The sequence below is a fragment of the Dendrobates tinctorius genome, unplaced genomic scaffold, assembly GCF_039654945.1.
Source record: "Dendrobates tinctorius isolate UK_male_01 unplaced genomic scaffold, ASM3965494v1 ptg000203l, whole genome shotgun sequence".
In the NCBI taxonomy this organism is placed as follows: domain Eukaryota; kingdom Metazoa; phylum Chordata; class Amphibia; order Anura; family Dendrobatidae; genus Dendrobates; species Dendrobates tinctorius.
The window spans coordinates 1,514,720-1,539,417 of record NW_027361870.1 but is presented as its reverse complement, the minus strand read 5'-3'; the positions used below and the strand labels follow the sequence as shown (position 1 = coordinate 1,539,417).

The following is a 24,698-nucleotide window of genomic DNA, read 5'->3' as shown; positions in this document are numbered from 1 at the left end:
AAACTGCTGGATGGCTATGGGGTTTGCCATAAAAGTCCTGGAGTTGGCAGGACTCTTTTGATTAGCTGGTGTGCTGTCATGGGTGGCTAATCAAGAGTCAGGCATGAAGTCTAGTAAGAGATGGGTCACAGGGCTCCCGTCCTTCCAATGGTCCTGAGAATCACTTTACATTATCTGTAGTGATGAGCGAGCATTCTTGTGTGCTAATACAGTGTGTTGGGCGTGCTTGAAAAATGTCTGAGTCCCCGTGATTGCATGTCTCGTGGCTGTTGAACAGCAGCAACACGTGGGGATTGTCTAACAGCCACATGACATGCAGCTTCGGAAACTCGGGACACGTTTTTTGAGCATGCCAAAGATACTCTTAGTACCACAAGCATGCTTGCTCATCACTAATCTCTAGTGTGGATTCATGATAAACACCTTTATCAACTGAGGTGAAAGGGCTTCTGAAGCAGAACACAATTTGCATGTGTTCTACATTTTAAAGAGTAATCTGTTACAAATATTACAAGTGTTTTACTGTAGTGTGTATGTTAGCAGAGCCCATGGGCCTTCTTTAAGGGACTCTGGCTTTGGAGTGATCATCAGGAAGGTGCTCCTCAGACTGCCCCTTCCCAGTTCTGGTCCCAGTGTCCTCTCCATTACACATATTGACACGTATTGAATGACTCTTCGTCTTGTCAATTTGCAGGTTTACAATAAATGGGAGCAATTTGTTTTGGAAAGTCATTCACAAGGTTGTCCCTTCTCTGAGTGGAGGAGTATGTGTTGTGCGCTGATCTTGCGCCGTTGGTGACTTGTTACTGGACCAATGTATAAGTTTGAGTACAGACACTTTCTTCATCCAATCTATACATTCCACTCCATCCAGTATGTTGTCTCTAATAAAAAAAAAAATGACCTCAGACATCTGTGTGCAACTTTTTATGGCTGCTATAAAAACAGACAAAGCCAATACAAACTCATAAAATAGGAAGTTGAAATCTGTAGAAATGTGACAATACAAAAAATACATACAGCGCATGCAGGATTATATTACATGTGGAGTAGGGATTGCTTTGCTTTAAAGTGGCCATACATTCGATGAATGCCATCCAAACCTGAGTACCTTAGCAGGAGAGGATGACCACTTAAGGTGTGTGCACACGCTGTGGATTTGTCATAAACCGCAGGTAAATCTGCAGGTCAAAAGACCTGTGGTTTATCTGCAATTTTTCTGTGGTTTGACACCTGTCATGGAGCAGGTGTCAAACCGCAGCGAAATCCACACAAAATTGACATGCTGTGGTTTTGAAACCGCAGCAAATCCGCACTGTGGTTTTCACTCTTCATTGATTTTACTTGTACTGTACACCGCAGCAGAAACTGCTGTGGATCTGAAGGACCAACACTGCTGCGGATCCACAGCAGAATCCGCAGTGTGCACACACCCTTAATGTGTATAGGAGCCATTGCCCCACTGAGAATACACACATGCCTGCTGACCTGGGCAGAGTGTGCATGTTTACCAGAGAGGAATAGCTGTTTTGTGGGTGAGCATTGATGTAAAGTGAATGACCATCTTTATGGTTAACTATATCTTCTGTTCTATTTGATCCACTAGATCAGCAAATAAGTCACTAAACATGGTAACTCCCATCCCTAGTGGCCATACATGGATCACATAACATCCGCTAACTCCTAATTTTAATGAAAAGTGGCCTTAATGACCAAAGAACGTTTAGCAGCTGATGTTCCATAAGGCTGCGGTCACATATAGCGGTATATGGCACAGGTGCAGCAATGTGATTACTTACACATTATGACTGTCCAGTGCACCAGAAAGTTACGCCTGCATGTTTGCAGAAACCATGAGGACATTAGCCATTTGATGAAATCCCTTGCAATATTTAAGAAGCAGATGTTACCCCTGACCTATGCTGTGTGCGATCCCAGCCTGAAACACTGGCAAATATGAACTGTCGCATTGTTGAACCGATACATGAGGATCTGTATGATCACTTTTGGCGAGTGCTGTGGACACATTCAGTGAGCACGGCTTGTGGCATCATCTTCATTGACCAGCACACTGCTGTCTCGTCGCTGATTGTCTAAGTGCACTTTTCTATTACCCATTCCATATACTGTAGGTAGTGTCTGAAGTTCACTGCAGCCAATCCCATAGTCCACAGGTGTTGTCTAAAAGAAAAGCACAGAGTATGGATTACAGATGCTACAGGGTGACTTATATTTCAGCATTATTCTCCTGGTATTTCAGCATTATTCTCCTGGAGATTACTGAACTAAATGAAGCGTTTGCTCTTAAGATGCCCCCTAGTGGTGGCTGCAGGCAGCTCAACATGTGCTCTCTGCCTCTGCATGATAAAATTCAAATTCATGCCAAGGTAGCGAGTATTCCCTCCAGCTTTTTAAAACCTGACCCATTCTCTGGACACTCTTCCTTGAGTTGCTGATTCAATACTGAGCAGGCACAGTGTGTCTGCTACTCCTACACCCACTATCAACAATACGTAACCATTCCTAATTCCTTTCTGGTTATCAATCAGGCAGGCACAGTATCTGTGCCAACCATTTTCATGGAAGTATAACAATGTTTAGCCTGTGTTCACATGCTGCGCCATAGCCACCACTACAGATTGCACCTGTAAGCAGGTCGCTGCCATTCACCCATATACCTTCGCTGCCGCTGGCCACCAAGCCGCGGTCACTGGCCATCTGTATGTAGAGTGGAGCGTGAACCAGCCTCTCAGTTGTTGGGCTATGTTCAGTTGTTGCATCTTTGCTGCTTATTGCATTACCATAAAAAGCTCTGAGATGGTAGAAATCTCATTCATGCTTTTTTTTTTTCACTAAATTTGAAACCTGCAAAACTTTAAAATTCAGTGTTTTCTTTCACCCCAATGAAAGAGAATTAAAAAAACTGCAAAAAAAAAAAAAAAAGTTTAATTCACCAAAAACTGCTATTATCGGTTTGCAACAAAACCTGTGTAATGTATAGCATCTGTAAGTAAGGATTTGTTCCAGTCTTATATAAATAAGAAATGCACCTGTGTGTCTGCACAATAACCTCGTCTGGGGGGGTGACTACCGCGTCTATTCATGATGCTGTTTGGGTTCTTGGACCTAGGGGTGAGCAGTGTCTTACAGTCAATTGACAATGGGCATTTATTAACAAAAAAGAAAAACTTACTTTGTTCCAGCATCAGAACAACTCTTGTTTTCAAAAATTCGGTAAACCTGAGGCAATTTCAGTAAATGTTGTGATCACAGCCTTTACAGGGATTATCCAGTTTAAAAAATATAATACGATCACTGATCGATTCTCAGTTGACTCTGCAGCCACCAATGAGTAAGGAGATAAAGACCATAAAAGCCAAACTGCGCAAAATTATTCATAAAGCCCAAATGCATATAGATTTGTCCTAAACACATATTAAAAGGGGAAAAAAGGTCTTGTCCACCCACCCACCCACCAACATTTACCTCCCAAGCCAAGACCACAGCCAGGGGAGAATATGGGGAGCAGAAGACTGACTGTAGGACCCACACTCACCTTACAACCATCACCTATCCACTGGACATGGAATACCCCTTTAAAAACCCATGATTGTTTCTATTGTGAGCAGTTGTGTTGTGGCCACCACTGTATCCTGACCACATCCATTCTTCTGGATTAGTATTGTGAGGGACGTCAGGATCTAGATGCCCAGTGTGCACCATCCTATGTTCTCTTACTAGTTTCTTGTAAGCCACTTTATAAATCATGTATCAGAGCACCGATATACTGGCGCAGTTTGCATGAGTACCCCAGGTTTTTGACTATTGCCTGTCGATAGTAGTAATGACAGGAAATGCCCTCAAGGGGGCATTGTGTTGACCGAGAGAAGCGTCATCGACCCTCCATCCACCATGTTGTCTGCCATAAGTGTCCGTCCTTTCATCTTTAGACTGTAAGCGTGAGTAGGGACTGCCATGACCATGAATGTGCTTGTAAAGTCTTATCTATTCGTGTATTGTTCCATCTCTGTATACAAGCTGTCATATAATAAAAAATATCAAAACTGGGAAACAACTATTTTTCAAAGAAAGCCTATAATTTGTTACATATTTTCAGCAATGTGTCCAAGAAGATGACTTTTAGGGCTCATTCTGACAGTGTTTTTCTTAAACAATTATGATACAATAGTGTACATTAGTCAGAGTTTGCTCAGACTAGCATCAGATCTTTAGGGGAGACTCAGATCAAAGTCGGCCAAGTCTCCATAGGGTTAGTTTCACACTTCTGTATTTCACGGCCCATATATTGTGAGATTTCTAGAACTGCCCCAAGTTTCCTGACCTAAACTGCACAACTTCATATATCCCCATTATGGTATATGCACATGTTGCGGATTCCATTGTGGATTTTTCCGCGCCGATGCTGCAGGTAAAATGACCTCCGGATTCCCTGCGGATTATGTCTGCGTTTTTACACCGACGGATTCCTATAATGGAATAGGTGTAAAAACGCTGCGGATTCTGCACAAAATTGACATGTTGCGGAAAATAAACCGCTGCGTTTCTGCATGGAATTTTGCACCGCAGATTTGGTTTTACATGGTACTGTACACCGCATGGAAAACTGCTGCAGATACTCAGCCAAATCCGCAACGTGTGCACGTACCCTTAGTGATGAGCGAGTATTTGGGAGTTCTTGGAGATTTAGTTTGTTGCCGCAGCTGCATGATTTGCAGCTACTTGACAGCCTGAAGACATGTGGGAATTCCCTAACAAACAGGCAATCCCCACATGTATTCAGGCTGTCTAGCAGCCGCAAATCAGGCAGCTGCAGCAACAAACGAAATCTCCGAGCACTTCCCAATACTCGGAGACCACGCGAGCATACTTGCTCATCACTAACCTGACAATGAGATTGTGTCAGGAGACCCCCCGATTGATCCGGAAATTGCAGACCACACGTATCCCGTGTTACCTGTCTAATGTGAATTAGATGTCATCTAGGAGAAGAAAAGAAAATTGCACATGTTACGTTTCAATATTCTACCTTTTGGTTTTGAGGGGGGTAAACCAATGTCAAAAAAGTTTGGTAGCAGCTTAGGCCTCTTTCACACTTCCGTTTTTTACAATCAGTCACAATCCGCCAGGTTTTGAAAAAAAAACGGATCCTCAAATGTTTTTTGAGGATCCGTTTTTTTCCCATTGACTTGCATTAATGGCGGTTTGTGACGGATTGCTGTCCGTTGCATCCGTTTTTTGTGAGGATCCGCCAAAAGTTGCTGTCCGTCACCAACCGCAAAAATTTCAAAACGGAGCTTGTAACGTTTTTTTCTGTGGCGGATCCTGCAAACACTGATTTAACCCGAATTTCTTTCTGGGTGCCGGACAAAAAAAAAAAAATTCTCTCTCTCTCTCTCTCTCTCTCCCCCCGGCCAGCGATTCCTTTAAATTTCTTCATTTTCAGGATCCGTCTGAAAACGGATCCTGTGCCATCCGTTCACATCAGTTGAGAACGGATCCGCTTGTCCGCCTTTTTGGCGGATTATAACTGATGCAAAAAAACTGAAGTGTGAAAGAGGCCTTAGGTTTAACTCCCAATTGCATAACACATGCTCTTCCAAGCAGAGAGTTCATGTGTAGTGAGAGTAATGGCGTTACAACGCTGAAAGTGCAGCTACTGGGAGAAACTAAGCGCCACTCCTCCCTGGAGCCGCCGGCCTTCAGTCATAGAGGCGCGCCCAGAGAGAATACAGGCACCATTAAACAATGAGCGGTGGCTGTAAGAACGCCCCAGCACTTTGACTGATGGCTCACTCTGCACCACATCTGCGCCCTCGTCACTGAAAGGCAGCGATTACCGGGAGGAATAAAATGCCTTTTTTTTTTCCTGGTAGCCGCGCTTCAGTAATGCAGCCAGACACCATTGGAACACTGTTAACGTGCAGATTGTTAGCAATAAGCGGGCAATTAAAACAACGTACCTACGTATCAGTGCTGCAGTGCAGGGTCCAAAAAATAAACCCTTGCCCAGCCCCAGATCCTGAAAAATGGAGTCGCTATGGTTCTCAGAAAATGGAGACATAAGCAAATTGTTTTCTTAAGAATTTGGGATTTTCTTTCACCACTTTAAAAAAAAAAAAAACCTACACATGTTTGGTATCAGCAAACTTGTACTAAACTGGGGAATGATGCTGCCAGATATTTATAGGATTTAGTGAACATGATAAATAAAAACACAAAAAAAAAAATTTTGGAATTGCACCGTATTTGGATTTTTTCCCGGTTTCCAGTACGTTATATGGTAAAACCAATGGAGTCGTTCAAAAGCGCAATTCATCTCACAAGAAAAAAAAAAAAAAAGCCCTCACAAGGCCATACGGATGGAAAAATAAAGCAATGGCTCTGGGAAGAAGGGGAGCAAAAAATGAAAAAGTAAAATCGCAAGTTCTGAAGGGGAAGGAACAAAAAACAGATCTGACCCTTTTAAATGGATATTATGGACATATTTAATGGAATTGTAGATTTTAAGCATCTACTGCCATGTAACAGAAAATACTACCATTGTTAACATCCTAAACCAAGCAGCAGGTGGTCCGCCTGGTCACGAGCCTGTCCTCTGTCCAGACTGGTTTACAGCTGTGTGAGGGGCATACCAGCCCGGCCCCGGAAAGCTATGCATGGTATGAGCTCCATGATAATGGGAAGTCACATAATTAGCAGTCCTATTACTGTAGTAGAGGAGTGCTAGGAATAATAGTCTCCTCATACTGTACTTAGCCTCAGAAAGCACAAAACTAAGTGCACACGTTGTGGATACTGCTGCGGATTCGCAGTGTTTCAGGCTCGGCGGGTCCGCAGCAGATTTAGCTGCGTTGTACAGTACCATTGTTTTCAATGATAAAATGAAAAACGCAGTGCACATGCTGCGGATTTTTCAGCGGGTTCAAATCCACAGCATGTCACTTCTTTGTGCGGAATCCGCAGCGGTTTCACACCTTCTCCATTGTAGAGGTGTGAAACCGCAGGCTAATCCGCAGGTCTTTTGACCTGAGAATTTACCCCGAAATCTACGTGTGCACATAGCCTGAGATATTAAAAGGATCGTTCTGCTAATTTGATATGTGAAGTGTTGACTGTCGGAGATAAATAAAAGATCAGGCATAATGGATTCCAACATGCCTGATCCTCATTTATATGACAATGCAGACCCCTCTTCTTGGTTTATATGGGGCATTTATTAGACAATTGGCAAATGAGCGTGTGCAAGAAAGTTCATTCCCCATTATCCGCCTGTGGAAACATGCCAATGAACAAATAAAAAAATAAAAGTTTTCGGCAGCACACCGCACGGTGTAAACACGGAATGTGCTGCCAATCACAGGATGCTGTATGGGGACCAAATAATTGTATTTGTTGGCCGGTTTGCACTAGGGGTGAACAACTAATCAATTGGAGCTGGTTTAAAGGGAATCTATCAGCAGGTTTTTTGTTATTTAATCTGAAGAGAGCAAGAGATAGGCGTTAAAACACAGAATTCAATGATGTGTCATGTCCGGCTATGTGCCGTTTACTTTAAACCTTCAGTGTATCACCTGGTGATTATCATCGCTGTGCCTAGCTGGTGCGTGCTTCCAAGTTCTATTCCGCCCTCCCCTGTGATAAGCAGCTCACTGTCTATACACTATGCACTTGAGCCTGGTGTGGACGGGGTTAGCTTTCTAAGCTCTGCTGCATTGCTAAATCTAAAAGCTCTGAGTGTGTGAGAACTGTGGAACCCAGTAATGTAAGTGACACAACATTGGATGCGTGCAGACTTTAAGTATCACACACAGCGATATCGCTAGCAATATCGCTATAACGTCACAAGTTATAGCGATATCTCTTAGTGTGACATGCCCTTTAGACTGCACCAGGCTCAAAGTTGTTTATGCTCTTTGATAAACCTAATTTGATGACTGTGTAGATAAGATCCGTTTAATCAAAGGTGTTTTTTGTGGCAGAAATGCGTGCCACAATATTGGCTCATTGTTTTGCATGTTAAGCCATGGATTTCCGATTATTCAGTGATCCCACTGTCTCCCAGTTTGTGATAGGGAACACCTTCTCCTGTGTACTAACATCAATACACATGATGCATTGGTGAATATAGAGGGAAGGGGACGTGCAGACCACTTGTTCCACTTCTCCGGGGCTTAATGATACATGTTTAGGAGGGGCAGTACATTCATTTACATGTTGTCCCTCTGATGCAGGGTTCACCAGCTCCAGTCCTCAAGGCCCACCAACAGATCATGTTTTCAGGATTTCCTTTGTATTGCACAGGTTAAGCAATTATCACCTGAGCAATACTAAGGAAATCCTGAAAACATGATCTGTTGGTGGCCTTGAGGACTGGGACTTGGGGAACCCTGCTCTGATGTACCCCCCATCATTCTGAGAAAGCTGTGCAATTCCCGACGACTCTACAGTTCCCAGATCCCTGGAAGGAGATGCACATCACTTTCACAAAATTAAAATGTCCCCTCCAGGCACCTTTCACCCACCCAATCGAGATCAGGCATGGAGACACATATGCTGGCCTGTATGTAGTGGAGGCAGCCATGCAACAGCCAGCAGGCAATGTGCCCAGGTCTTTTTCTAACTAGCAGGACCTGTACATGATCTGGCTGCCTCCACATCTGTACTGCCCAGTGTGCTGCTGCGTCAGATTGGGAGGAACACTAAATTATAGATAAAATTGCTACAAAACAAACCATTTATTTACCTTATTTGTTGAGCCTGCTCCACACATGTAGGTGCCGGCTGTTACATACAGCCAACACCTGCCTCTAGCAGCAGCGACCGGATCTAGCTCCAATTGCTGCCGTTTAACTACTTAAATGGCACCATTAATCTCCAGTATCGGCATATAAGTGGCACAATGTCCTGTTCTGACAACCATTGGTCTTTCCACATAACATGATCAGTTGCCAAAAAAACAGGGGCCTGCTAAAGGCGCCGGTTACCAACATCTTTGGCTGGGCTTCATGGGTCAGTATTACATTATATAGTAAAAAAAAAAAATCATGATGAAGTATAGTATGAGCGATCAAACAATCTCAGGTTCAAGCTCATATGGCGACTTAAACAATAGATTAAAACAATATGGTTTGTAAACATTTTAAAGTTTTAATGAACCCCCCAATTTCCCAATGTAAAAATTCAAGAAATAGAAAAATACATATCTGGCATTTCCGAGTTTTTAAAACTCCAATCAAAATATTATTTAACCCACTCATTACAGAAATGTAAACTGAGTCGCCCAAAATGCTTTTTTTTTCCCAGTTGCCGGACTTCTGGCCATAAATGCAATAAAAAGCGACCATATTATACTATGTACACCAACATGGTACCAATAAGAGTTAAGACTCGGCCCGAAAAAAAAAAAAACCTTTATACAGCTCCATCAATGGAAAAAAGTAATTTTCATCTCACAGGTCATGTGATTCATAGACAAAATGTATTAAAAAAGCGCAAAACTAAAAAACAAACACGCTTTAATTTTCTTTATGTTTTGGCCAAGAAAAACGCAACAAAAAGTGAGTGTAGTAGTGGTAGCCTGGTGAGGTTTCCCCCTCATCACTAGGATATGTCATCTGTTGGGGTCAGAGGACCGATCCCAGAAATGAAAGCCCCACAGATGGTCTTGGCACCGTGGCCACGTCATTCCCAGGATAAGGCTGCAATTCACACATCCGTGGTACACGTCCATGTGTTGACTTTTTTAATCAAGACAACTCATGGACTCAAGAGTTTTCTAGATAGATTTGTTGCTGGGGTCAGTCACCTTGGATATGTCATGGCTCTGTAATCTCCATGTCGTGAAGCATGCAGCGAGCCCGAGCCAAGACTATACAGACAATGCAATAGTGTTGGCGTCTTATGTAATAGCAGGCTTCCTCTGCCTCGCCTTCGTTAGGCGTCTGTCTACGAGAAGGGTTTCCTCTGGGGTGGCATGTGTCAGACGACATTCCTCCTCTGCTTCTGCTGTCCTCTTTCTTACCTAACGTGACTCCATCTCCAGGGAAACGTGTTGTTTTAGGTTACCGTTCTGCACCAAGCTTTCCTCGGTGATGGTATCCATAGCTTCAAGGACAGAGGCGTACAGACGCTCAGCGTGTCTTTCCAGCTCTCCAGACTGTTTGGAAATTAATGTCAGCGTGTCCTTCAAAGCTAAAAAGGTTACAAAGAAAAAAGTCACGAAACAGGAAGGTCTGCAAAGAAGCAAATCACTAACAGTCCCTGCCGGGCTACAGGGGGATTTCTTTACTGTCGACCATCCAAAATGGTGACGCACCAGGAGAGGGTTGGACCTACTGTGAAATAGTCAATGTTTCACCAGTTTAACGGAGCGGCACTGAGCTCTTGTGACCTCTGCTCCGTCTATTCAGGCGATTCATGGGGCACCATCACTGATCTTGTAGTTATCACCGAATTAAGTCTCGAAAGTACGGTACCTTCCCATGTAACAAACATGCAGCAGATTTTCCGCTGTGTACTGGCCTTTTATCGCTCCAGCATTGTGCATAACATTTAAGAAATCTCATGCACTTGCTGAGAAAAAGATCCGCAGTGTAAACTGACCGACGCTGCAGATCTGAAATCCGCAAACCTTCAATTTATCTTACAGATGTCATTGCGTATTTCACCCTTTGCTATACGAAGGCGCTGTATGGGAACGTAATCTCCAAGTATTCCGACATTATTTTATTTTTTTTTTATATCTATCTCCAGTTTGCATACTGGACGGGACCACAACTGCCCCACATCCATGTGGATTTACATACTGCTTGCACTATATGTCATGTCGCACACTGCGTGCTGTATATTCCAGGGGCAGCCGGCTATAGCAGTGGTCTCTAACCAATAGCTGCAGCTGTGACAGCACGATGAGAGTTGTAGTTACACAACAGTTAAAGAGCAACGTCAGGATAATATAATGTACCCCCGTCCCAGCCCACCGCAGTGCTATGCAGCGCTGGTGTAGTAAGATAGCAGACCCTGCACCTACCTGAACAATTAAGGGACAAACATCTCTCCAGCGACTCTCCGTCCCTTATAACGGTGTTGGCGAGGAGCTGCTGCTCCGCTACATCTTTCTTCAGTTTCTGGAGGGAAGTAATAAACTGAATATACAATACTGGAATATTACAGGCAGCGCTAAACACATCTGACTACAGATCCTGTAAAATGTGATGTTAACGCAGATGTTTACCCCTTTAAATGAACTCGAGAGCCCTGTGTGCCATCCCTTTAAATGACGCCACTGTCTTACTCTTCTGTTTGCTTCCTGCTCGTCATTTTACTGATTCACTTTGTGTGCACATATGATTTAGAGCAATATTAGAATATTATTCCGGCCAAGCAAATTTTCTTCACCTTCTTCCAAAGTGTTGATAATTTCTTATTGCATTTTTGAGAAAAGTTTGGTGATCGAAAAACGACAATTCTTACATTTCATTTTTTTCCCTTAACTTACCAAAAAACCTTTTTAGATTTATTTTTCCATTTCTCACTTTTTTTTAGTCCCTCCTTAAGGGGACCTGTGATTGTTTGCTCTATATGCTGCAACACTGCAGTGTCTTAGTATGTTGTGAAAAAAAATCATGCCCAGCCATGGCCTGAGCTTCACGGCAGTACAAAACGGATGTCAGTCCCCAGCGGACATTACAATTCATCTTGCCACGCAAATCACTTTATATGAGGGGAATGGGTACTGAAACTAATGCCCCATGGACCAGAGATGGAATGCAGCATTTAAGCGGTTAAATAGCAGCGATCAGAGTTATTAACACAGCCAAAATCTGCCTTGTATGGAGCAGACTCAGACACTGAGCCAACTCCATATACCCAGCACCGGACGTCAGGCAGGAATTAAAGGGGTTGTCTGGTCTAAAAAAAAAAGTAAATAACATAATATATTAGGCAATTCTGAATGACTATGGGGGTTCCCTGTTTCAGGACGGTCATCGATTAGCCAGGACAACTCTCACATTGCAGGACTTGTCCATAGATTATACATTTATTTTTCCCCGTGGTCATGCTGCAGTGAAACTGAAAATATAATTTGGACTTGAAATGTGCATTGACAGGAGGATGTACTGAGGGTTTCTTACCAGGTAAAGGCTGAGGGCGAGCTGAATGCTCTCCATATTAGGCTTAGGAGCCGTCCAGTTGTTAGTTACTTCTGCAACGCTGTACAACCATTCAATCAGCCTGTCCAGATGCTGGCAAAACCTCTGTGGACAACAGGGAACAACAGATTACAAATGTCCATACCAGTGCCCATCACAATTCACAGGTCATCACAGACATGACAGACAAACCTTACACCTGGTGTTATGCCTAGTGCAGCTCCAGAGTGGGTACATGGGTCTGGAGTCCAGCAGAGCGGCAGGAGTTATCAGCTCCCTACTGTGAGCGACGTGGTACCAGTCTGAGACAGATCACTCTGAATGCTAGAATATTGGGTCTTTTGGGGGACATTAAAAACTCTTGTGACCACTTAGGCTAAATTTAGAAATATCACTGGTCTATGGCATACTGCTGGGAGTTGCCAGTTATAAGACTCTACAGACCCTGGTAGATTTCCCTGTAGCTCTACTCTAATACTGCTAGATTCCCATTGCTGACCCAGGGCTGACTTTTACCCTCCATTTGCCTGTCACTTTTGCTCTGACTCCATCCTTCTGATTCTGACCTAAGCGGTCTCCTGATTTTGCAACTCAATACTGTCTCTGCCCCTTCTGGTTTTGACCAGGCTAGTCAACCTTCCTCTGTCAGATGTTTTTTTCTAGCCAGCATCTTATCCGTGGATACAACCTAGAGAGCTCTGTTGTAAGTCCAGATTCCTCTATAGGGGTTAAAGGCTAAAGTCGAGAGTTGCACTAGAACCTTACAAGATAAGTGGCTTTCACAAAGTCTGTCCATGTAAGCCCTATTAATAGAGTTGTCTGAGAATGTGATAAAAATGGCCGTCACAAATTTCAAACAGCAACCAAGCCTATTCACGTGTCAGGACAGGTTGCAAGCTGAAAAAACACTTCTCAAGACATGCATCTGAACTGTTAGAGAGGAGCAGCATTGTGAACAAACATACCAGATCCGCACACCAGCCGCAGAGTAGGGATGTAACATGAGAAAAAAAAACCTTCTGGGCAGACTGAAAAGTTTTTTTCTTCTCATAACCTATTCACATAAATATGAGGTCATCCATGGATGGTCCTTTTTCCTACTCATAGCAGTTTTTCTATGGAAGAATTCTAAATAACAAGACAAATATAGTAATACAATAGTATAAAGCAACATATTACTACCAAACTAAAAGATTTTTTTTTTACCTGAATTCTATGGACAAGAGATTTAGTTTCCTTGACTGATGCACATCCAGAAATGTCCAAGATCTCAGATGTCACCCTCCCATCAAGCATATCTCTCAGAGAAGAATACCTATTTACTTTCACTTCATCATGGTTAAAAATATTAAAGATATATTTTTGATCTTTGGGGCCATCATCGGAGACTCTGCTTTTTGTTTTGGCACCAGATACTTGATCCTTGTCAGCTGCAGTCATGGACAGGCCCTTCAAATGTGTAGCCAGAGTCTCCAACTCCTTCAGAGTTGGCGGTAAGGACAGATACTCTTCATCGGTGTCCAGATCTTTGTGGAGTGGAAGAACACTGGTTGTAGATAAAAACTGTCCTGACCGGTGAGAATAACCTCTGGAGGACTCGTCTTTAGAGAATATCTTATCAATCACATCATATTTGGGGGGAGGAAGACTAGAGGTGGACACCTTGGCAAGATCGAACTTTCTGGCATAAGGCGAGAACTCCCCACACAAAGTCACATTCGAGGACCCGGGTGGGTTTTGTAATCCATGATAATCAGTTCTTTTCAGTAAAGGTGTTGAAAAGGCAAACGGCAAACTCTGATTATTTGCATATAAGTATGGATCAGTCTTTATTTTGTGGTCATCTCTATAAGTGCAAGTGAAAGAACCAAACTTACTGTCACAAGAAGCATTATAGCTATCGAGGTCAACGCCAGAGTCATGTAAGAAAGCATCGGCCTCATCCTCCTCATCTCTATTAAGGAAATACTTTGGATTCAAGGGGTATGTATAATCTAACAAGTCTTGATACTCTTTATTTGGATCCCAGTGAGGGGACGTTCGGTCAGGGCGAGGAGGGAGCGTATTTGGAATTGCACAGGCCCAATATTGTTCGGCTAATGTCTGGGACTTTTCAGAACAACTGATATTGTTAAAATTAGATTTTAAAGATCTACATGCCCCTAAATGTGGCCTATACTTAGAACGTGCCACTGAAATATCACACGCAGAGCATGAAGAGTCTAAAATAGTCGATCTTGGTCTGTCCGGCTGAAGATCATCACTATCCTCAGACATTATCCTTGTAGGCTCTGGTCCTGAAGCTTTATGTCCTGGGGTGTAGATGTTCTGATAACCGGATGCGTTTGATGAGAAGATCTTCTCTCTACAGGAATCCATGTTCATTAATCTGGAAAATCTTCTCTAGGCATAATATAGGACTATCTTCTCCCTGCAAGGATAAAATGAAGCAGTAGATACTTAGATAATCAATTTTACACAAGAGAGAGTTAAAAGGGAAGGGGGGGGGGGGGTTGAAAAAGTAAGGAACTGGTATTTTTCTAAAGGTTGGACACCACCAATCAGAATTTTGAGGGCACTCGTAATTCAACAGAACAACTAAGAAACCTAGGATCAATCTCCATATTCATCAAAAACTGATGGCCTATGTCTTACTGTAGGAATCTGTCAGCTTTCCTCTGTTTCACTAAACAACTGTATAAAGCATCAATTCTGTAGCACATTTTCTTAAACGTCTATAATATGTTACACTTTTTGGAAATAAAAAAAAAAATTGAAAACTGGGGATGCAAATATGGTCTCAAATGAATTGCCCTTTCAGGTGGGCTTAATGGTCTAACAGAGTGGGATCCATTGTTGGGGTATGTGGACACGACGTCTTTAACTGGGATCTGTGAAGAAACCCACCTGAAAAAGCCCTCAAAAGATGATTAAAACAACGTACACACGTTTTTCTTTGTATAAACGTCTTGCTGTGCACATTTGCATGCTTTTGTGCGTCTCTTAACAGCTTCAGGTTTCCAAAAATGACCAGCGTTTAAAAGAAGTGACCTGACCGTTGTTCAGGCGGCTTCAGCTGAGAAGCCGCGCTGTACTTTATTAGTCAATGGGAAGGCTCAAAAGACACCAGAAAAATGCCCTCTATAGCCTTTTACTAACTTTTTTACTTCAGAAACAGCTAGCAATTTCTTGTTGAATGGAAATAAAAAAAAAGCAGGAAAACGTAAATAAGAAACGTGACCTAAAACCTTAAAAAAATACATCAAACAAGAGCCTAACAAATAATCAAAACACCACATAAAAAAGATGCTTCTAGACCAAAAAAGTTGATGTGCCCTGACACATCTTCCGCTTGGAAAACATAGCGGGTTCAAACGCGTGTAGAAGACACTGTGTAAGTATTCCTGTCCCCAAGATCCTATCCCAATATGTAGTAGATGCAATAATATTAGCAAATACCTCTAGTTAGAAATGTAGTATAGTTTTTTTGAATGGCTATATCTCTTTCAAGTGCAGGCATTGCAGGACCTTAGTTAGCTAGTTGCTATTGGGAGTAATCATGGATACCTTAGGTCCTGCACTGCCTACAGCCCTACACATGAGGAAAGAGACATAGAAAAATCCAAAAAACTATATGACATTTCTAATTGGAGGTATTTACTAATATTATTACACCTATTACATATTGGGATAGGATCTTGGAGATGGGAATATTTCTTTAAGGCTCCTGTACACATCTAAAAGTCAGCAAAATCCACCAATTTTGGTGGTATTAGTCATCCATCCAACTTGTATGGGGTCTCTCGACTCTCCCCATTAGATTATTTTGGATGGAGAGGAATGCGGTAGTTGGAATTTAGTCGCCCAATCTTTTCGTTCTATGGGCAGCTTTTTCTGTTGACCCCATACAGAACATAGGAACGCTTGGCTGAGCTCAATGATCCTCTGTATGGCTGTAGAGAGATCGGCATCTAATGTGCATCTCCAGGTTTTTGAGGGAGATCAATGGTTAACACTGCAGACTTGCAGAGCTGAGGTTCTAGGTTCAAATCCCACCAAGGACAACATCTGCAAGGAGTTTGTATATTCTCTGTGTTTGCATGGGTTTACTCCGGGTTGTCTGGTTTCCTCCCACACCCCAAGGCATACTGATAGGGGAATCTAGATTGTGAGCCCCATCGGGGACAGTGCTGATAATGATAACGTCAGTAAAGTGCTGTGGAATTAATGGTGCTATATAAGTGAGTAAAATAAATAAAATATTTCTATGCCATCCAAATGCCAAAAAGGTTGCACAGACAAGGTTGGCCTTGATGAGGCATAAGTGTGATGCACTACGTGTTTTGCAGGATTGGGCTTGTGAAATAAAGATGGCAGTATACCGCTATGGAATATGCTGCTGCTATATCGATCTATATATAAAGCTGTGTGTGTGTGTGTGTGTGTGTGTGTGTGTGTGTGTGTGTATCAAGCCACGCCCACTCCGCATGCAAAGCCCCGTCCACAAGGCCCATGTTTTTAGCGCACATGGGCAGAGACACATTCACCTTGAAAGCCACCCTGCAAAACTCACCGGCTGCGACGTCCCAACCCGCCGCGAGCTACAGGGCCGCCGCCTTAAGAGTGTCAATGTGCGGCAGGCACAGGCCACATATAGCTCTGTCGTGTAGAATGGAGTTGTTCCTGTGATATGTGACGTCAAGGGAAAGGGGGGAGCCTCATGGATTACACCGCTGTGCTCATAACAGGAAGTTGCTGTGCACGTGTGAGGGGGGGGGAAATGAGACAAGTGAGGCGCAGCTGCAGTGTGAGGCTGTGTATACACGTTCAGTATTTGGTCAGTATTTTACCTCAGTAGTTATATGCCAAAACCAGGAGTGGGAGAAAAATACAGAGGTGGTGACGTGTTTCTAATATACTTTTCCTCTGACTGTGTTACTCCACAGTTAGTTACTATGTCCGGGCAACGCCGGGCTCTTAAGCTAGTAGGAAATAAAGGAGGTGCCCTGTTCAGTCCAATATGTCAACATCTCAGAATGAATTACAGAATCCAGTCACTCTGCTCCTCTCTTCGAGGCGGCCTTCCTGCCATTTGTGTCCTTGTCAAACAAGTTCTAACAAAACCCAACTATGTCAGCGAGATAAAACATTACTTATTAACATTCTGCATCAAAGCTGTGGAACGACTAAACCATCAAGCCAGCAAATGCGGACACAGCTATCTGTACGATAGACCTCAGGTGCCTTATCCTAAAGCTGTCCAACACATGAAATACAGAACCGGCCAACCGTCTCACGTGTATGGGTATCTCCAGAGTCTCCTCCATGTCAGACGTTTGTTCATGAAACACAAGGGCGGCTCATAGTTAGGGCCCCGTCACACATATCGCTGTCGGGATCGCTGGTGAGTCGTTATCCACTTGTCAGGATCGCTGGTGAGTCGCTACATGATTGCTGGTGAGCTGTCAAACAGGCAGATTCACCAGCGATCAGCACGCGGCGTTGCTGTGTACTTTAGTTACCAGCGCAGGGAGCTGGTAACCAAGGTACACATCGGGTTTCTAAGCGTCACGCGTCACTTAGAAACCTGATGTGTACCTTGGTTACCAGCTCCCTGCATCAGCGCGCTGGTAACTAAGGTACACAGAGGGTTTCTAAGCACCGCGCGCTGCTTAGAAACCCTGCGTTTACCTTAGTTACCAGCGCGCTGATCTCCCGCCTGTCACACGCAGCGATGCGTGCTGGCCAGCGATCAAAAAAATGTCCAGGGCTTTCCAAAAACGATCAGCGATACCGGCAAGGGAGCCAGTCGCTGATAGGTATCACACACAGCGATCTCGCTGTTGAGATCGTAGTTGCATCACAAAACTTGTGACTCGCTAGCGAGATCGCTATGTGTGATGGGGGCTTTAAGCTGGAGTCACACATAGCAACTCACCAGCGATCCCGACAACGATATCAACGTGTCAGGATCGCTGGTGAGCTGTCACACAGACAGCTTCACCAGCGATCAGCACAGCGACGCCGAACGCGCGGCGTCGCTGTGCTCGTTAGTTACCAGCGCGCTGATGCAGGGAGCTGGTAACTAACATACACATCGGGTATCTAAGGGACGCAAGTCCCTTGGATACCCGATGTGTACGTTAGTTACCAGCAGATCGCTGGTCTCCCACCTGTCACACGCAGCGATGCGTGCTGGCCAGCGGGAGACCAGCGACAAAAGAAACGTCCAGCGGTTTCCCAGAGCGATCAGCGATACTGGCAGGGGGGGGCCGGTCGCTGATCGCTGTCACACACAGCGATCTCGGGGCCTGTACCTGGAGATATCTGAGTGCACATTGTGCAATCGTGGAGGAAGCCATGTTTGCTCTCAGCTTATCACCTTGTATCCTCACAATGTAGTCCATAATAACTGAGTACCACATTATAGCATGGTGGAGGAAGAGGACAAGTAAACTATTGTTCTCTTCCTGAGGTCAATGGGGCAGTTTTACTGATAAGGAATTGGGCTGTGGTAATACAATGATATTCCTGCTCAGCAAGTGTAGTGTAACTGGTACTATTGTCTGTAGGAGCTTAAGGGTCCTCATACACAATAGATAGCTGCTGGCCAAATCATTGACCAAGCCATGGTAAAGCCAAGAGCGCTCTTCTGACTCCTCCATACATAGGAGCACTGGCTCCAGACAGCCATAAACATTAGATGGCTCTCGGACAAACGATGCTTTGGCCGATTGTCGACTGACAGTCATCTGATTCAACTCCACCATACACAGGAGCGCTTACTTGCGCCAAACCCTCGTGTTCTCTATGAGAACACTACTGACTGACATGTTGGCCAGTGGCTTATTTCGGAGAGAAGAATGTGATCTGCATGTCTAGTCGATATCTCTCCCGACAATCATTTGGCCTTAAGGGGCCCCATACATATTATATAGCACCGTCCGAACCATCAAACAAACCATCATTCAGCCAACAGCTCTCTCGTCCATATACAGGAGTGTTCGCTTGGCTGAGCGCTCCTGTGCGCTCTATGACAGAGCACTGCCAGACTCCTCTGGCGGCGGCTTATGTTGCTGAGGAACAAAAATGATCAGCAATCTGATACTTATCTGTCTCAACATCATCTGTCAAGAGCCCCATACAGATTAGATAGCTGTCCAAACTCTGCGATACCTGCAGGTTCGGCCAATGTAAAGTTACTGTCACACTTAGCGATGCACCAGCGATCCCGACCAGCGATATGACGTGGTCAGGATCGCTGGTGCATCGCTAAGTGGTCGCTAGTGAACTGCCACACAGGCAGATCTCACCAGCGACATAGCAGGGGTCGGGGGTCACTACTTACCTGTCAGACGAGGCGATCCTGACGTCCTCCCGCCCGCGTCCACACGTCGCTCGTCTCCATAGCAGGAAGCCCCAGCAGGAAGCTGCTGACGGCGAGAAACGGTCCAGGATGTTCTCGCGCAATCAGCGATAACCAGCGGGGGAGCCGGTCGGAGGTAAGTATCAGACATAGCGATATCACGTCAAAAACCAGTGACGTTATAGCGATATTGCTAGCGTTATCGCTTAGTGTGACAGGCCCTTTAGTCTAATGGGTATGTGGAGCTTTAACGAGGCCTATAATTAAGATTAAGGTCAGTGGCCTTCTACAACCCACTGTCTATGGGGACCTCCTGACTATTCCCCGATGGCAGATATCAAGAGAAAAGAAGATTGCTGGATTTGAACGTGCCCAACGCTTTGTTTCTCGATGCCAGAAATGTCTTGCAGCTGCTTGTCGGCTCCTGCCATATTGAATATACTGTATGGCTCCTCCTGCTTGCTTAAAGTTATACAGCAATGAGTTAGCAATGTTTCACTGCACAACTAGATAGAGCAGCCAGTGTGCTCCTGAAAATCCAAGGGGCACTGCACTCCTGAAGATTGACAATTAGAGCCAATGGCATGATCACGGTACTTGAACTGCGCACTTGGCCATGCTGCGACCAGAGACAGCTTTGCCTCTGCAGCATTCGAAGAGCAAAAGGTTACTGAAGCTGGGCGAATCCAGCGATCCTTCCAACTTCAGAGCGGTTAAGCGGAGAGCTTGCAAGTGCACTCCTTTCCTAGGAGACCGGCCACCTCTGATACCTAGACTGCAGCGTTGGCTGTAGACCTTAGGAGCAGGAAACTATACAACTCAAAATCGCTGTGTTCTTGAGAACGGACAGGATTTTTAACGAGAGGTACGGTAAATTGCTTAAGTTGCTTGCTTTTACAAGAATTTGCAATTATTCCAATTTAAAATTATTTCCTTTAAAAGGAATTTCAAAATGGATAGGCCATGAATATAAATCCATAATCACTTGTTGGGGGGGTTTTGTGGCCGTTTCATTGCTTACATTTCTCCCGTACTTTTCATAGTGGCTATATTTAGTTGTGCAGATCGGTCCTATTTAAACGTATGAGCGGCGCCACCTACATTAGACATATGTAGGTTGACTGCACCCAAATAATCAATGAACATTCAGATCATTTTCACTCACCAATTCATCATTTTGGTTAAAATCGCCCATTGCGATAAACTTTAGCCTAATGTGGCCACAATTGTTTCTTCTTGAGCAGGAAATGCCCTTGCAGGATGATACAGGACTGTGCTGGGAGAAATCAATGCATTCCTACACATTAATCTACTTAAGGTTTCCATTTACATAGGAAACTAGATGTGAAGCTAAAGGAGACGAGAAAGGAGAAATCACACCCATTCCAACATCATACATTAAACCTTAGCGCACATAGGTTGCATTAGCTAATGCTTAACTTTAGGAAACCTTAAAAAAAAAAAAAAAAGTATATATACATATATCTGGAGAAACTCCCAGACCCCAGAGACCGCAAAATCCTGAGCCGATATAGACTCAGTGCCCACAGTCTGGCCATCGAATCCGGCCAACAAAGGCAGAGCTACAAGCCCAGGGATGAAAGACTGTGCCAACACTGTGACCAGGAGGCCCTGGAGGATGAGACCCACTTCCTGCTACACTGCCCCAAATACTCAGCAGTGAGGGACACTCACTTCAGGAGACTCTCACAACTCTTCCTGGATTTCATCACCATGAAGGAGGAAGAGAAAACATATATCCTGCTGGGGGAAGAAGAGAGAGCAGTGGAGATAGCGGTGCAGTATGTGAGCAAATGCCATAGACTGCGAGAAAGGGAACTATGATATGCCACCCACCCTGGATCTGCCCCCATCCCCCTTCACTATGCCATGAACTTCTATAGCCCCCATCCTGGATCTGCCCCCTTCCAACATCCCTACAGTCCCTATCCCTATTCCCTTTTGTACACTTACTTTGGCAAAACTAATCCTGCCAATAAAGCTTCTTGGAATCTTGAATCTATATTTCCCTTAAACACAAGGTCGTCGCACAGCCAAAAATCGCTCTGTGCCGCTGCTAGAGCTCAGCACTATGCTTGTAAACGAGATCACATTCAGACTTTCACTTGTCAGAAAAAACAAAAATCCAACTGGTTCCAAACTTTTGCGAGTTGCTTGCTGTAGTACCCTACAGGTCCTAATGTGACCCGATTTAACAGCATCCTGCTGCAATGCAGCAGAGGCACAGCGTGAGTTTTGGCTGCACGATCCCTCTAAACAAGCAGCCTGTACCCTGCTGACTATTTTGCAGGGTATTTGTTGATTTCTCACACTATGGGGGGGGGGACATTTAGCGCTGCGTTTGTGCCGACATTTTTGCAACATTCTATTGTTGTGAATTAATCAGCCGATGTTATTAACGTTTTACGCCATTTACAACACCAGGTTCTTTCGTTTGTGCAGCAAAACTTAAACATGGTGAGAACGGAAGGCATGGCTAACTTTTTGGTAAGAAGAACGACATGTTTATGATTTTGATATAAAAGTCACAAAAAAAGTAGCATGTTCCAGAGCTGTCCTTACAAAAAAAAAAAAAAAAAAAAAAAAGGCATGGAATAAAAATATTTTGCTGCAATTACTTTTTTTTTTTTTAGCATGAAGAAAATGTTGCAGTTTGCGCAAAAATTCTTCACTACCGTGTGACTTTCAACACATTGGTCTCGCCCTCTTTTCTAACATTGGGAAATACCGTATATCATTTAACAGAAAATGGTGTAAATTTCCCATATTCCATTTTCAAAAGCTGCATGAAACCGGACCGTCCTAGGTCGCCCTCCGCAAACTTCTATATGAGAAAAAGTCAATGAATAATAAAAAAAAAGAAAAAAAAAAAAGACTACAGCAAAAACACATCGGCATAGCTGAGGGTAACATTACCTTACAGACCGTGGCGATTCATATACATCCTCTATGAGACCATATAACATTGTTTGGACGCCTCCTTTTTCTATCTCATCCTTGTAGTTATGCGATTACATTATGGTACTTACTAATATATTTCTGATTTTCGGCTGCGAGCTCCGGACCTGGCAGGTCATCTTCTGGTTTGTACTTGAGAAAGGGCAGCGTTTTGTCAGACAAGGGGCTGGCTCAGCTATTGATATGTGCAGTCGACCAGCCCCCTTCCCACACACACAACTCCAGTCACAGAAATCGCTGCCCTGCGTCACACAAACTGGATGAGGAGATGCCGGGGCCTGAGACTGTAACTAAGGATCGGGCTCCTGTCAGACAAAGTAGATTACAACTTGGAGAAGTAATTGAAGCCTATTTCAGCACATTCATTACCTGACTATAAGAAATTACTTTAGGAAAACTATAAAAGTTCATGCCTATAAAATCTTTGAAAACTTAAACAGTGCCAGCCACAATGTCTCCAACCCTGGTAAATGTCACCGAACACCTCCCCCCCCCGAAAAAAGAGATAGCTACAGCGCATAGTGCCACAACAATGCCACCCCCCAACTAGTACGTAACGCAAGTAAAGAGGCGCACGCACCGTGCCGCACATAATACGGTGTACACAGCTGGCGGACAAAGACTTGTGCTCCTGTGCAAGAACAATATATGGGCTTTTTGCAGGCCAAGAGCTCCTAAAAATGCAAAATTACACCTTAGGTGGAGGTAGAAATGGGCCCCCTTACCTCTTGGGCCCCTGTGCGATTCCAAAGGCTGAACTAATGATATGTCTGCCCCTGGCGTACACACCGTGCTGTACCGCACATAAGATAGAGTAGGCAATGTGCACACATTGAGTATTTGGTGAGGTTTTTTTACAACTTGTCTAAGGCTGTGTGCACACGCTGCGGATTTTGCTGCGGTTCCGCAGCGGTTTTGGCCGCTGCGGACCCGCAGCAGTTTTTGCTGCGGTGTACAGTACAATGATTCCCTATGGGAATCAAAAACTGCAGTGCAGACGGTGCGGAATTTTCCGCGCGGATTATCTGCGGTTTTCAATCCGCAGAAAGAATTGACATGTCAATTCTTTCTGCGGATTCTCCTGCGGTTTGCCATCTCCTCCATTGAGGAGATGAAAAACCGCAGGGCAAAACCGCAGAGCAATCCGCAGGTAAAACCGCAGGTCTTTTGACCTGCGGTTTCACCTGCGGATTGTACTTTTCCGCAGCGTGTGCACACAGCCTTAATGTTGCTTCAACAACCAATTAGAACACAGCTTTCTTTCCCTTCCCATTGCTGGAAAAATGAAAGCAGGTCACTGATTGGCTGCAATACTCCCCTTGTGTCTGCACTTAGTTTAGAACATACAGCATAGGAAAACGACAACAATAACCGTGCGAAATGCATCCAACCTACTACAGATATACCCGGAATGCACAGTGCAGGTCTCCCCGGGGAGGCGCAAAGAGAGTCGGTCGCCGCCATGTACAGAGCTCCTTCTATATACAGCAGCGGCACACATTACCTTATCACCGCTCCAGGGAACAACGGACGGCGCATCCAGGCACCCAACCCTGACAAGTGACAACTCGACCTCTTCAGTCTCCACAACCAACACCTCTTCCTGTGTGCAGGGCGTGACGTCACGCGCCATCCAGCGGCCGCACTGCCAATCAGAAGATGGCGACCGCCCGTCTCGGGGAATAAGGAACAGAGGCAGCTGCTGGTCGCTGTTGTCGCCTTTGTGGATTGTGGAAGAGTGTGAGAATTGTTCACACTGCTCAGGCTATGTGCCCACGTTGCAGAAATGCGGCGGAATTGTCCGCCGCTTTTCCGCAACTCCCCACCCCTGAAAAACGCATGCGGATTCGCATGCATTTTCCCGCAAAGCACAAGCGTTTTGCAAGTGTTTTTAGCTTGCAGAATGCTTGTGCTTTCCAAGCGATTTGAAGCATCGCTTGGAAAAGTGATTGACAAGTGTGACCATTTTTTTACTATTGATAGAATGTTAAAAATAATTATAAAAATATGGCACCTCCTGGCAGCCCCCGATCTCCTCAGCGGCGCTGCCAGCAAGTTCCGTTCCCAGGCTTGCTTTGTGAGAATGATCTTTGTGACGTCGCATGACCACTTCATCATCAGAGGTCATTCTCGCAAAGCACGTCTGGGAACGGAACTTGCCGGCAGTGCGGCTGAGGACT

The 24,698-nt window shown here is 44.4% G+C and overlaps 1 protein-coding gene across 2 annotated transcripts; it reads right to left on the bottom strand.

Moving 5' to 3' along the window:
* Window positions 1–912: 912 nt before the first annotated feature.
* CEP68 (centrosomal protein 68) lies at window positions 913–24,177 on the bottom strand. Of its 2 annotated transcripts, XM_073553776.1 has the most exons (6): window positions 24,023–24,177; window positions 13,380–14,604; window positions 12,156–12,278; window positions 11,051–11,147; window positions 10,043–10,212; window positions 913–2,181 (listed from the first exon to the last, which is right to left on the bottom strand). In XM_073553776.1, exons 2-5 carry the CDS (start codon window positions 14,556–14,558, stop codon window positions 10,043–10,045), a joined length of 1,569 nt encoding a protein of 522 aa, XP_073409877.1. In that variant the 5' UTR covers window positions 14,559–14,604; window positions 24,023–24,177; the 3' UTR covers window positions 913–2,181. The 2 variants fall into 2 exon arrangements, with proteins under 2 accessions (XP_073409877.1, XP_073409876.1); XM_073553775.1 differs by lacking the exons at window positions 913–2,181; window positions 24,023–24,177 and adding an exon at window positions 23,914–23,937 and having other exon boundaries at window positions 9,146–10,212.
* Window positions 24,178–24,698: the final 521 nt, after the last annotated feature.

Excerpts from the sequence above, each read along its gene's own strand:
- CEP68 (XM_073553776.1), bottom strand. The coding sequence starts at position 14,558 with ATGAACATGGATTCCTGTAGAGAGAAGATCTTCTCATCAAACGCATCC. Across the intron at positions 12,279-13,379 it reads CTCTTGTCCATAGAATTCAG|AGGTTTTGCCAGCATCTGGA; the intron begins GTAAAAAAAAAA and ends TGTTGTCCACAG. Across the intron at positions 10,213-11,050 it reads TTTGTCCCTTAATTGTTCAG|CTTTGAAGGACACGCTGACA; the intron begins GTAGGTGCAGGG and ends TAACCTTTTTAG.